The sequence below is a fragment of the Triticum aestivum genome, chromosome 5A (genome assembly GCF_018294505.1).
Source record: "Triticum aestivum cultivar Chinese Spring chromosome 5A, IWGSC CS RefSeq v2.1, whole genome shotgun sequence".
In the NCBI taxonomy this organism is placed as follows: Eukaryota; Viridiplantae; Streptophyta; class Magnoliopsida; order Poales; family Poaceae; genus Triticum; species Triticum aestivum.
This window is the reverse complement of record NC_057806.1, coordinates 581,863,793-581,877,774: the sequence shown is the minus strand read 5'-3', so window position 1 is coordinate 581,877,774 and position 13,982 is coordinate 581,863,793. Positions and strand designations below refer to the sequence as shown.

At 42.7% G+C, this 13,982-nt stretch overlaps 1 protein-coding gene across 2 annotated transcripts; it reads left to right on the top strand.

Moving 5' to 3' along the window:
- Positions 1 to 7,843: 7,843 nt before the first annotated feature.
- Positions 7,844 to 9,804, top strand: LOC123107805 (uncharacterized). Of its 2 annotated transcripts, none has more exons than XM_044529718.1 (4): positions 7,844 to 8,493; positions 8,730 to 8,907; positions 9,039 to 9,112; positions 9,264 to 9,804. In XM_044529718.1, exons 1-4 carry the CDS (start codon positions 8,392 to 8,394, stop codon positions 9,657 to 9,659), a joined length of 750 nt encoding a protein of 249 aa, XP_044385653.1. In that variant the 5' UTR covers positions 7,844 to 8,391; the 3' UTR covers positions 9,660 to 9,804. The 2 variants fall into 2 exon arrangements, with proteins under 2 accessions (XP_044385653.1, XP_044385652.1); XM_044529717.1 differs by having other exon boundaries at positions 7,845 to 8,493; positions 9,039 to 9,173; positions 9,264 to 9,783.
- The last annotated feature ends 4,178 nt before the right edge of the window (positions 9,805 to 13,982 follow it).

Here is a 13,982-nt window from a genome sequence, read left to right as displayed (position 1 = left end):
ACCATGGCACTATGTATAACAAACAATGTATGGGTAAGATAATTATACGAGTAACTATATATCCAAATAACACAATCATCAATTTTTTATATAAAACATTCATGAATAAGAGGCTCACCACAAGGTGGTGCCGGCGAAGGGACGTTACGGGCGATCGTCGGTGGTTACGACAGAGATTTAGAAGGCACTAAGTAAACCACACCTACATATGCAAACTAAGTGTTATTTTTGACCTCAAATTGCATTCAAATCAAATACTAGCACATATATATAATTCCTCCCAAATTACTAAACTCACAAATCAATCACTATATAAAGCACTGCAAGAGCTTATCTAGCAATGAGAGATGAAAGGACAAAGTTGCTAACCTTTGTGATCATTTGAATGGATGGGGGCCTTCAAATCTTGACAAATTTTGGGCAAAATGTGTGATGAGCTTGAGAGGAAGGGGGAAAGAACAGAGAGGAGAGGGAAAGGGGAAGAACAGAGCGAGCACGGATGGAGGAAGGGTTTATGTGTAGGATGACCTTTAGTACCGGTTCGTGATACGAACTGGTACTAAAGGTGCTGGAGGGGCCCCAGACTGACAACATCCTGCCATCACTCACTTTAGTACCGGTTTGTGGCACGAACCGGTGCTAAAGGTTCACCACGAACCGGTACTAATGATGTCCGCCCGCCTAGCCGTTGGAACCGGCACTAATGGACACATTAGTGCCGACTCAAATTCAAACCGGCACTAATGTGCTTCACATTTGACCCTTTTTCTACTAGTGTTCTCATCCCCGCCCCGCTCTGACGAGCTCCGACGACCGCATTTGTCCTGCTGCGTCCGCCCTCCCGCCCCGCTCTGACGAGCTCTCAGCTCCGACGACCGCGTCCCCTCAACCGAGGTTCTTCCCTGCGACCCCTGTGACCACTCCAGTACAGAGCAGGTTATCCTCTGTCTGTCCCCTGTGCGTCCTCTATATATGTATATTTCGAAACTGAAAATTGTGCTTGCTTGTTAGTTTAGTACTGAAAATTAGCCATATCATTGGACTGTTACTTCAATATTGAAAATAGTGCTGGAAAAATTTCTGGTTGTGTGTTTCTTTACCCTATATTGTCTCCATTGTCATGCATTAATCTGAGTTTTGACTGATGTGTTTATTGTCTTATTTTACAGAATTCCTGCTGATTAGTGTGCTATGCAATTGTGAGTGTTGTGCATTTGCAAGTGTTCTGCAATGGGAGAAATTGACAAGGGGATGCCTCAAATTGGCATGAAGTTTAGAAAACCGGATGAAGCTTGGCTATTTTGGGTTGCATATGGAGGCCGTGTTGGGTTTGATGTGAGGAAGAGAAACAAACATGTAAGCAAGATGGATGGTCAAGTGACTACATGCAAATTTGTTTGTTCCAATGAGGGTATAAGAAAGAAAGGGATAACAATCGATAATGAGCCAAAGCGTGTTAGAGCTGAAATAAGAACAAATTGCAAAATGCGCATGATTATATCACTCGATCGAGTAGCAATGAATTACGAAGTCACAGATCTTGTGTTGGAACACAATCATTACCTTGAATTGCCACAAACATGTCACTTGATGGAATCACAAAGGAAGATTTTGGAACTACAAGCTTTTGAAATAGAAGCTGCCGAGGATTCTGGAATCATTCCCAAAGCTGCACATGAGATTGCTTGTCGTCGAGTTGGTGGACCATTTAATCTCGCCTACACTTGTCGTGATCAAAAGAATTATTTGCAAAGCAAGCATCAAAGAGAGTTGGCTTTTGGTCAAGCCGGTAGTATGTTCAAGTATTTTCATGACAAAATGATTGAGAACCCATCTTTCCAATATTCTTTGCAGTTGGATTGTGAGGAAGATATAGCCAACATATTCTGGGCTGATGCTAAAATGGTTCTTGATTATTCACACTTTGGTGATGTTGTCACATTTGATACAACATTAGGCACAAATAAAGAATATAGGCCATTTGGTGTTTTTCTTGGACTCAATCAGTTTAGAGAAACCACCATTGTTGGTGCAGCCTTGCTATTTGATGAAACATGTGACTCATTTACATGGCTTTTTGAGACTTTTAGCTACACATAATGGGAGGCAACCTAGAACTATTTATACGGATCAAGATGCGACAATGGGCAAAGCTATAGAGAAAGTCTTCACGGAATCATATCATGGATTGTGCACCTTTCATATAATGCAAAATGCTGTTAAGCATATATGTCCATTGAAGGGTGAAGAAAAAGATGAAGAGGAGGGTGAAGGCAGCGGTCAAGATGAAGATGAAGAGTCTCATATTCTCACAGATTTTGGTGAATGCATGTATGGCTATGAGGACAAAGTAGAGTTTGAAGAGGCATTTAACAATATAAGTAAAGTGCACAAGCAAACTTGGTTAGATAGTATGTACAAGTTGAAAGAAAAATGGGCTGAATGTTATATGAGAGATGTGTTCAGTTTGGGAGTGAGAAGTACACAACTTAGTGAGAGCTTCAACAATTCATTGAAAAACCATTTGAAATCAGATTTTCATATTGTTCGGTTCTTGATGCATTTTGAGAGGACAGTGGAGGTAAAAAGAATAATGGAATTGCAATCTTAATTTGATCAAAGGAAGAAGTTGCCAAGAATCTTGATGCACACACCTATGTTGGTGCTAGCAAGAAAAGAATACACTCCATTATCTTTGAATATTTTCAAAGTGAATATGAGAGATCCATGGCTGCATGTGCTAGAGTGTTGGATGGAAATAACAAATTTGGGGTTGCTATTGGGAGTTTGCATGGTGATTTAGAATTTGAGGAGGAGCGCATAGTGATTGGTGATCCTTTGACCAAAACAGCTTCATGTAGTTGTGGAATGTTCAATCGGACAGGAATATTGCGTGGACATGGTCTCAAAGTTCTTGACTTGATGAATATAAAGACATTACCAACACATTATGTGTTAAAGAGATGGACTAGAGAAGCACGCAATGGAAGCATACAAGATAGACAAGGAAGGAATGTGGTAGAGAATCCAAAGTTTGAAGCTCAACTTTGGTACAGGGGTGTGTCTCACAAGTTTCACACTATGGCAGCTAAAGTAGCCAACTCTCTTGAGTGTGGTTTGATATTAGAAGATGCACTTGATTGCGTTGGTCCACAACTAGAGGAGAAACTCAATGCAACTACGGATGCTACGAACAAGCCATGTGATGACCTAGAAAATGTTGACCCAAATGTCACTACTAGGGAAAACCTTATACACAGAATCTTAGCAGCAACACGGCTTAAAAACAAACGCTGCTGCTAATTAGCAGTAGCGAGCTTCAAAAAAGAGCGCTACTAATGACTAAGTAGCAGTAGCGCTCTAGGTGAAAGAGTGCTTCTACTATAATTGCCACGGTGTTGCCCCCGGGCTAGATATAGTAGTAGCGCCCTTCCCATGGACGCGCTACTGCTAAAGAACTTAGTAGCAATGGTTTTCTTCAAAACACGCTACTGCTAAGTATCACCGCAACTAATTAAGTTTAGTCCCATACTGCTAAGCGAACAAGGTGTTTACCACCTTAAATATGCTACTTCTCAACCTATCTCGAGCACTTGGTCTTCATTGAACTATATGTGTATGATTTGTGGTTGCAATATGAATCCTCGCCTGTACCTATACAGGTACAGCGAGGATTCATGTTGACTATTTAGATTATACACAAAAAAGATCAATGATGACCAATGTATATTTTTGATATAACTGCTTCCATTAGCAGTAGCGGTTTTCACTGAAGCGCGCTATAGATAAGTTAGCTATAGCGCGTTTTCCATATGAGCGATACTACTAGTTCGAGTTAACCACCCCCCCAACTCAAAATTTCGCTAAGTCCTCCTTCCCCCCGGCCTGTTCCCCTACTCCTGTCGCCACCGCCCGAGCCCGAGCGCGCCTGCCCTCACCGCCGCCGCCCGAGCCCGCCCTCAACCTCACCGCCGCCGCCCGCCACCGCTCTCGACCTCACTCTCACCGCCCTCGACCTCACCGTCACCGCCCTCGACTGAGCCCGCCGCCCAGGACCGCCGCCTCCCGATCCCGAGCCTGCCCTCGCCGCCCCTCCATCGCCGAGCACCTCCCCGCCATCGTATCTCCCTCTGTAAGCCCCCCACCCCCTCTCTCTTTGCTTAGTTAGTAGATGATTTTAGTAGTAGTAGATGTTAATTTAGGGTTCATAGATAATGATTTTTAGAAGTAGTGGATATTAATTACTAGTAGTGATGGTAAACTAGTTGTATAATTAGCAGTAGTAGATGTTAATTAGTAGTAGATGTAGTAGTTAGATGTTAATTAGTAGTAGTAGATGTACTAGTTTCTTTCTATTTATAGTAAGTTTATATTTAGTAAGAACGAGTTGAATTAATAGAACTAGTTAAGTTTTAGTTGAACTAGTTAAGTTTTAGTTGAACTAGTAAAGTAAGTAAATTAATAACTAGTTGAACTACTTTATTTTTAGAAAGAACTAGTTTTTTTCTTTTTATACTAAATTTATATTTAGTAAGAACTAGTTGAATTAATAGAACTAGTTGAACATGTCATATTTGTTGTTATTTTTTAGTTTAAGCAATTATTTCATGTTTTGGTTACACCTTCGAGTGGCCTAAGTTTTGCCGGAGTGTTGATTAATTTCCGTTCCGGCAAATTTCAGGCGCTCGATATGTCCTTTTTTTAGCAAAGGTCATGCCGGATTTTTCTATGAATTCTGGCATGACTTGTGCTAGAATATGTACAAGTTTAATCTTTGAATTATGAACGTAGGAAATGTCGTACTCGGACGACGACAGTCTCCCGGGGGAGTGCAGCTGGTGCCACGATGATCGAGATATGTGCGACAGGTTCGTTGAGCTGGATGAAGATCGGCGCTTCAGCATTAAGGTCGAGGAGACCTTCGATGTTGAAACAGTACGCAACAACGACAAGTGTATTTTTTCGTAATTAAGCATGACTTCAACTATTTCAACATCTAATTTTCATCTTTTACAATTCGACTAGCTTATCCCATGCCATGCAAGACGCTATGTCTTGGAGAGAATGGGTTTTGAATACCATGAAAATTATGAAACAAAGAAAATACACGTAAGGACCCATCATGATATCGATTTTGAAGTAAATCTGTACAATTCTCAGAGCGTAACCCATTTTGGTTGCGAAAATTGGGAAGCACTTTGCAAAATGTATGGTTTTTATGAGGGTATGATTGTCACCATGGATCTTGGTAATCCTGACATCGAGCAAGACAATATGGACATCTGGGTCCTTGTTGATACGCTTCCGATTCTACCACAATGTGAGTTTCTCAAACATAGTTATTAACTAATTTATATTGTTTATTTCGAAATAGTTGACAGCTTATTTCCATTGACAGCTTATTTTGAATCTTCAAAAATGTGTAGAAGATGGTAGACAAAACCCACTACACTGATGGCTCCGAATTAACTTATAAGGAGAAAAGTCATCTGATTGCTTATTGTACTTTTCTTGAGAATTACAATACCTATTATCGAACTCCTCCAAATTATGGTGAATACGTGCCACTAGTGCACGTGTTGAACCACGTTAACTTCTATGGAGATACCCTGGTAAGATTTTTTACTATTACGACATCCGTGCATCTTTTGCATACTCCTAAAACTAGTACATCATTGCTAACTACGAAGTTATTACTATGTTTTTCAACAGGAAATCCTGATGGATTGTGTGACTCATCTGCTGTATCAGAATGGTCGCCTTGCAGTTATGAACATACATCCAGGTGAATCTAAGGAGCTCACCTGTGCATATCGGATTTCTAAAAGCGGTGAACACATGCTAATCAAAGAATGGAAAAATGTTTGGTCATTCGCAAGGAGGTTCTTGGAAGTAACATTAAGCGAAAGGCAAGAATTGGAGACAGGATAATCTCCATTCTTCATAATGGAGAGTCAGGGGCTATCTTGTTTTTTGCTATTTTACCGTAGAGAATATAGTAGGTCCTAAGAGAATGTAGTAGGTCCTATGAGGTACAATATGTTTTTTATGTGATACAATGTGTTAGAATTGATGATGTGAGGAGTACTTGTGATTACGACTAGTGACCAATGATATGATGATGATATTTATTATATCATTGGGTGAAAGAACCGCGGATTAGTTTCAAGTGGATGTCCATCCACTTGAAACTAGTCCACATGGTTCTTTCACCCCGTGATGTAATAACTCATTATGATGTAAAAACAATTTCTAAATTTCTGTTGTATGAAAACTTATGTAAAGGTGTACGAATACAACATGAAATTAAAAAGAAATAAAATACGAAATAATAGTAGCAGCGCGGGCATGGAGAAGCGCTACTACTAATTACCAGTAGCGCTCCTCCGAGAACTCGCTACTACTAAGTCGATTTAGCAGTAGCGTGGGAGGAGGCACGCTACTGCTACACGTTAGCTGTAGCGGCTTATCAGTAGCGCATAACCCTGCGCTATTGATAGGTCCGCGCTGCTGCTAGACTTTTCCCTAGTAGTGTGTGCAACTAACTAGTGAGTTTCTTAGTGCCGCAAAGCTCAAGAAAAAAGAGGTTCAATCAAAAAACTTGAGGATAAAGAGAGGTTGGCTTGATAAGTTACTCAGGAGGAAGCGCAAACTAACTAAAGGTGCCTCGTCCAAAAAAACCAACAAAGGTATGTTCCCATCTATACATGATATATTGTTACCACTCATTCCTAGACTAAATACTGGAATTTTCATGGTAGCAACAAAAGAAAAATGATGGCACATGGTCTCAAGTAAGAGTGGAGAAGGATGATGTTGTACAACCTCAAGCAAATGTCAGGTACACACAACTGTTGATGGCTCCCCTTGGTGGTGTTTATGATGAAGATCTGTTCTAACATGTACAAGCTTGTTAGATAGTATTTTGAACATTTTGACTAGTATTTTGAACAAAGATGACAATAGTATTTTGGATTTTGGGGGCTGACTATAGTCTTTCGTGGCCTAAGTGTGCCAGTAGATTGGCCTAATTTATGTACTTCAAGGATTATGTAAGAACAGATTGTTGTTGCCAAATTTGAGTTACTAATACTCAAAGATTATACATTGTTCAATTCATTTTGATTTTATTTTCTAATTGATTGTCTAATGAATGCCTCAGTTCAACTCTTCTTCAGTTCATTTTTGGTACTAAATTCTGCAGATTAAACACTTTATTGATGCTGTCCCTATTTTCATTTTACTGAATTTTGTATCCTGGAGTTGTGCAGTGCTAACTGCTAAATGAGTTTGCTGTTCGTGTGTAGTACAGACATGTCCTCGCTGCTTCTGTCCAGGGCGCCTGTGGCAGTCCGAGCGGGCGGGTGGACGGGCCATCAGAACGTGCGGAGGCAGCCGCCAGAGGGTAGGCGGACGGAGCAGCCAGAGGTGGGCGGCCGTCGAGGTCGTTTCCTCATGTCCTGGAGGAGCAGCCGGAGCAGCTCGTCTCCCTTCCCCTCAGCGACGGGACCAGCAGCTCGCCTCGCGTCATCGCGCGTGGAGCAGAGGAAGGGGATGCCAGCAAACCATGGACGGCGGCGGCGGACGGCCATCTCTTCCGTCGGCAGCGGCGGCGGGTGCCTCCGCCGCGGACGAACCTCGGGAGACGCGGGTGATTCGGGAGCTCCTCCGCTCGATGGGGCTCGGCGAGGGCGAGTACGAGCGGCGCGTCGTGCATCACGTGCGTGAGAAAGAAAAAGGATCGAGCGGACTGGTCCAATTTTAGGTTGACTCGCTGCAGTCCGTCAGACGGGGAGCGGATGGTGGATTGTGGGCCTCAGGGCACAGCGTGCCCTGCCTTGAGCGTGCCCTGCCTCAGTCCACCGCACGCGGCGCCCCCACCCTGCTCCCAACCGCCGCCCCGGTCTCTAACCACCGACGACGCCCCAGATGCGCCGCACCACGCGCCGGCCAGCTCCACGCCATACCGCGCCGCGCGCCCTCCGCCCCAACCACCTCTGTCGCCTCCACACTATTCCCGAGCACCGCCCCCTGCCGCCGGGCCCCTGCTCCCGAGCGCCACCGCCCGCCGCCGGGACACTACTCTGGAGCATTGCCCAGGGCCCATGCCCCCATCCCCAACTCTCACCAGGCCCCCTAGCTTCACCGCCCAGGCAACATCGCTGCCCCCGGGCGATGCCCAGGGCCCCGCACCGCTGACAGCCGTCGCCCTGGATCTCCTCTCCCAACCTTCGCCGGGGCCGCCTCCTCTACCAGTCGCCGCCGTGGTATCACCGGCGACCCTCCCCTGTTGTCGTCTCCCTCCTCCCTTCTTAATTCCTCACCCACCGGTTGGGCTCTGCTTGGATTTTGGCCGCGGGATCCGTCCGTCCCTACACCACGTGGGTTTTGATGACTGCAGACGAGCGAGATCGATGGCAACCGACGTCAACCACCGGTGCACTCGCCATGCCCAGTCACCTTTGTACTCTCTCGGCTTCGACGACAGCTCGGGTAACTAGTGCTCGTAGCCAGTGTCTGAAGTTCAGCTGTATGTTTAGGTGCAAAAAACTGATGTTTTGGTTAGTTGGTTTTAATTTCAGTCTTCTTCCAAGTTTATATTTCCAAAAATGCATCAACGCTGTGGAGAGTTAATTGTTTTTGTGTACTTGTATCAAGCCTTGTGTTTAATGGAGAGAGATAGAGACATTTGTGGCCGACGAGAGCACTAACCGTCTTTTCTCTTGAAGATTTCACCTCCGATCAGTGCTCCATGCTCCCCACCGACGCACCCCGTCGCCGTCCACCGAGCCACCTCGCCACCACTTGCAGAAGGAGGAGGCCTCGGCCTGAAGCTAGAGGAGGACTCGACCTGCATCTGCAGATGGGTGGCGGCGGGAGGTTACTTCTTTGGGCTATATTCGACAGGTCGGAGCATTGCTGCCCATCTATGCTCCCGCGTGCCCGTTCTCCCATCAATATCTATTTTTGCTCTCTTGCGTGTGAAACAAATATTTCCTCTACCAATTGATACTCTAATTGTCTTGTGAACATTTCAGAGTACGTCAATGAATGGATGGTTTCTGAAGATTTCCAACTTGAAGGGCTCACCTTTTATACACATGAATGCACGGTGCATACGCCACGCTTCATTATGCTATGGATGCTTGTCTTACCCAACCTCTGGATAACATGTAGCGGCAATATTCAGAAATACATTTGATAACCAATGGAATATTTCTGCTCTCTAATGGCTCGTTGTTTGGCTTTGGTTTTGTCAACAGTGGTGTATCGGAGAGCCCATCCTACCTTCTTGCAGTGGTCCACCCCGGTCACCACAATCGGCGATGTGGATCGGCCGCCGCTGTCCCGAGCAGGGGACCTCACAAACCACGCCCCAACCGTCCGCGCGCGTCAATGGGTCGCTGCCCCATTCCTCCGTCTCCCTGATGATGCTACCAGGCAGAGGCTCCCCCACCACCGCGCAGACTACTACCGGTGCAGCTTCACTGCCGCACCATGGCGTTCATCGACGCCTCCTCCGGCCATTCAAGTACGCGGCCCGTGGAGGTTCACAACTACAGGGCCCCCGGAATCCTACTCCTGCCATGCTCAGACGAGGAAGGTTTCGGCCTCATACTTCTGATTTCATATTTGATACATCTCCAACGTATCTATAATTTTTGATTGCTTCATGCTATATTATCTACTGTTTTAGAATATATTGGGCTTTATTTTCCACTTTTATATTATTTTTGGGACTAACCTATTAACCGGAGGCTCAGCCCAGAATTGCTGTTTTTTTGCCTATTTCAGTGTTTCGAAGAAACGGAATATCAAACGGAGTCCAAACGGAATGAAACCTTCGGGAACGTGATTTTCTCACCGAATGTGATCCAGGAGAATTGGACCCTACGCCAAGGCATCGGAGAGGCGGTCACGAGGGTGGGGCGCGCCCCCCGCCCTAGGGCGCGCCCCCTGCCTCGTGGGCCCCTCGGTGCTCCTCCGACGTACTTGTTCCTCCTATATATACCTACGTACCCCCAAACAAACAGAATAGAAGCCAAAAACCTAATTCCACCGCCGCAACTTTCTGTATTCACGAGATCCCATCTTGGGGCCTGTTCCGGAGCTCCGCCGAAGAGGGCCGTCATCACGGAGGGCTTCTACATCATCATAGCCTCTCCGATGAAGTGTGAGTAGTTTACCTCAGACCTTCGGGTCCATAGCTAGTATCTAGATGGCTTCTTCTCTCTTTTTGGATCTCAATACAAAGTTCTCCCCCTCTCTTGTGGAGATCTATTCGATGTAATCTTCTTTTTGCGGTGTGTTTGTTGAGACCCATGAATTGTGGGCTTATGATCAAGTCTATCTATGAATAATATTTGAATCTTCTCTGAATTCTTTTATGTATGATTGGTTATCTTTGCAAGTCTCTTCAAATTATCCGTTTGATTTGGCCAACTAGATTGGTAGTTCTTGCCATGGTAGAAGTGCTTAGCTTTGGGTTCGATCTTGCAGTGTCCTTTCCTAGTGACAGAAGGGGCAGCAAGACACGTATTGCATCGTTGCCATCGATGATAACAAGATGGGGTTTATTTCATATTGCATGAATTTATCTCTCTACATCATGTCATCTTGCTTAAGGCGTTACTCTGTTTTTAACTTAATACTCTAGATGCATGCTGGATAGCGGTCGATGAGTGGAGTAATAATAGTAGATGCAGAATCGTTTCGGTCTACTTGTCACGGACATGATGCCTATATACATGATCATGCCTAGATATTCTCATAACTATGCTCAATTCTGTCAATTGCTCAACAGTAATTTGTTCACCCACCGTAGAATACTTATACTCTTGAGAGAAGCCACTAGTGAAACCTATGGCCCCCGGTTCTATTCTCATCATATTAATCTCCATCACTTTAATCTTGCTTTGCTTTTTTACTTTGTTTTTACTTTTTACTTTGCATCTCTATACCAAAAATAGCAAAAATATTATATCTATCAGATCTCACTCTCGTAAGTGACCGTGAAGGGATTGACAACCCCTAATCGCGTTGGTTGCGAGTAGCTATCGTTTTGTGCAGGTACGAGGGACTTGAGCGTGGCCTCCTACTGGATTGATACCTTGGTTCTCAAAAACTGAGGGAAATACTTATGCTACTCTGCTGCATCATCCCTTCCTCTTTGGTGAAAACCAACGCAAACTCAAGACGTAGCAAGAAGGATTTCTGGCGCCGTTGCCAGGGAGTCTACGCAAAAAGTCAACATACCAAGTACCCATCACAATCCCTATCTCTCGCATTACATTATTTGCCATTTGCCTCTCGTTTTCCTCTCCCCCACTTCACCCTTGCCGTTTTATTCGCCCTCTCTCTCTCTCTATTTACCTCTTTTGCCCGCTTGAATTTTGTTTGCTCGTGTGTTGGATTGCTTGTTTGTCGCGATGGCTCAAGATACTATCAAATTGTGTGACTTCACCAATACCAATAATAATGATTTGCTTAGCACTCCAATTGCTCCTCTTGCCGATACTGAATCTTGTGAAATCAATACTCCTTTGTTGAATCTTGTGAAGATGCCGCTACTCATCTGAATACCTTCGTTGATTTATGTGATATGCAAAAGAAAAAAGATGTTGATAATGATGTCATTAAATTGAAGCTATTTCCTTTTTCGCTTAGAGATCATGCTAAAGCTTGGTTTTCGTCTTTGCCTAATAATAGTATTGATTCTTGGAACAAGTGCAAAGATGCTTTTATCTCTAAGTATTTCCCTCCCGCTAAGATCATCTCTCTTAGAAACGATATTATGAATTTTAGGCAACTTGATCATGAACATGTTGCACAAGCTTGGGAGTGAATGAAATTAATGATACGTAATTGCCCTACTCATGGTTTGAATTTGTGGATGATTATACAAAAATTTTATGCCGGATTGAATTTTGCTTCTAGAAATCTTTTAGATTCGGCCGCGGGAGGCACTTTTATGGAAATCACTTTAGGAGATGCTACTAAACTACTAGATAATATTATGCTTAATTATTCTCAATCGCATACTGAAAGATCTTCTAATAAAAAAGTGCATGCGATAGAAGAAATCAATGTTTTGAGTGGAGAGATGGATGAACTTATGAAATTATTTGCTACTAAGAGTGTTTCTTCTGATCCTAATGATATGCCTTTGTCTACTTTGATTGAGAATAACAATGAATCTATGGATGTGAATTTTGTTGGTAGGAATAATTTTGGTAACAACACTTATAGAGGGAATTTTAATCCTAGGCCATATCCTAGTAATCCTTCTAATAACTATGGGAATTCCTACAACAACTCTTATGGAAATTATAATAAGATGCCCTCTGAATTTGAGAATAGTGTTAAAGAGTTTATGAATTCACAAAAGAATTTTAATGCTTTGCTTGAAGAGAAATTGCTTAAAGTTGATGATTTGGCTAGAAACGTTGATAGAATTTCTCTTGAGATTGATTCTTTAAAGCTTAGATCTATTCCACCTCGGCACGATATCAATGAGTCTCTCAAAGCCATGAGAATTTCCATTGATGAGTGCAAGGAAAGAACCGGTGGGATGCGTGCTTCCAAAGATGCCTTTATTAAAGCGTGTTCTTCCAATTCCTATGAAAATCAAGATGAAGATCTAAAAGTTATTGATGTGTCCCCTATTAAATCTTTATTTTGCAATATGAATCTTGTTGAAAGTGAATATGATCTTCCTTTACCAAGAAGGCGTTCTAAAAATTCAGATTATTTAGATCTTTATGATGAAATTGATGAAAGTGGGATTGAAAGAAATAAAAATCTAGATGTTGCTAAACCCACTATATTGGATTTCAAGGAATTTAATTATGAAAGTTGATCTTTAATTGATTATATTTCCTTGTTGCAATCCGTGCTAAATTCTCCACATGCTTATAGTCAAAATAAAGCCTTCACCGAACATATTGTTGATGCCTTGATGCAATCTTATGAAGAAAAACTTGAGTTGAAAGTTTCTATCCCTAGAAAACTCTATGATGAGTGGGAACCAACTATTAAAATTAAAATTAAAGATCATGAGTTTTATGCTTTGTGTGATTTGGGTGCTAGTGTCTCTACTATTCCCAAGACTTTGTGTGATATGCTTGATTTCCGTAATTTTGATGATTGCTCTCTAAACTTGCATCTTGCGGATTCCACTATTAAGAAACCTATGGGAAGGATTAATGATGTTCTTATTGTTGCAAATAGAAATTATGTGCCCGTAGATTTCATTGTTCTTGATATAGATTGCAATCCTTCTTGCCCAATTATTCTTGGTAGACCTTTCCTTAGAACGGTTGGTGCGATTATTGATATGAAGGAAGGGAATATTAGATTTCAATTTCCATTAAAAAGGGCATGGAACAATTTCGAAGAAAGAAAATAAAATTACCATATGAAACTATCATGAGAGCCACTTATGGATTGCCTACCAAAGATGGCAATACCTAGATCTATCCTCGCTTTTATGCCTAGCTAGGGGCGTTAAACGATAGCGCTTGTTGGGAGGCAACCCAATTTTATTTTTATTCCTTGCTTTTTGCTCCTGTTTAGTAATAAATAAATTATTTAGACTCTTTTTTGGTTGTGTTTTTGTGTTTAATTAGTGTTTGTGCCAAGTAGAACCGTTGGGAAGACTTGGGGGAAGTCTTGTTGAACTTGCTGTAAAAAAATAGAAACTTTAGCGCTCACGAGAACTGCTGTAATTTTTATTTGAAGAGCACTACTTAGTTAATTATTTTTGCAGATGATTAATAGATAAATTCCTCACGTCCATCAATTTATTTTAGAATTTTTGGGGTTCCAGATCTTGCGCTAGCTACAGATTACTACAGACTGTTCTGTTTTTGACAGATTCTGTTTTTCGTGTGTTGTTTGCTTATTTTGATGAATCTATGGTTAGTAAAATAGTTTATAATCCATAGAGAAGTTGGAATACAGTAGGTTTAACACCAATATAA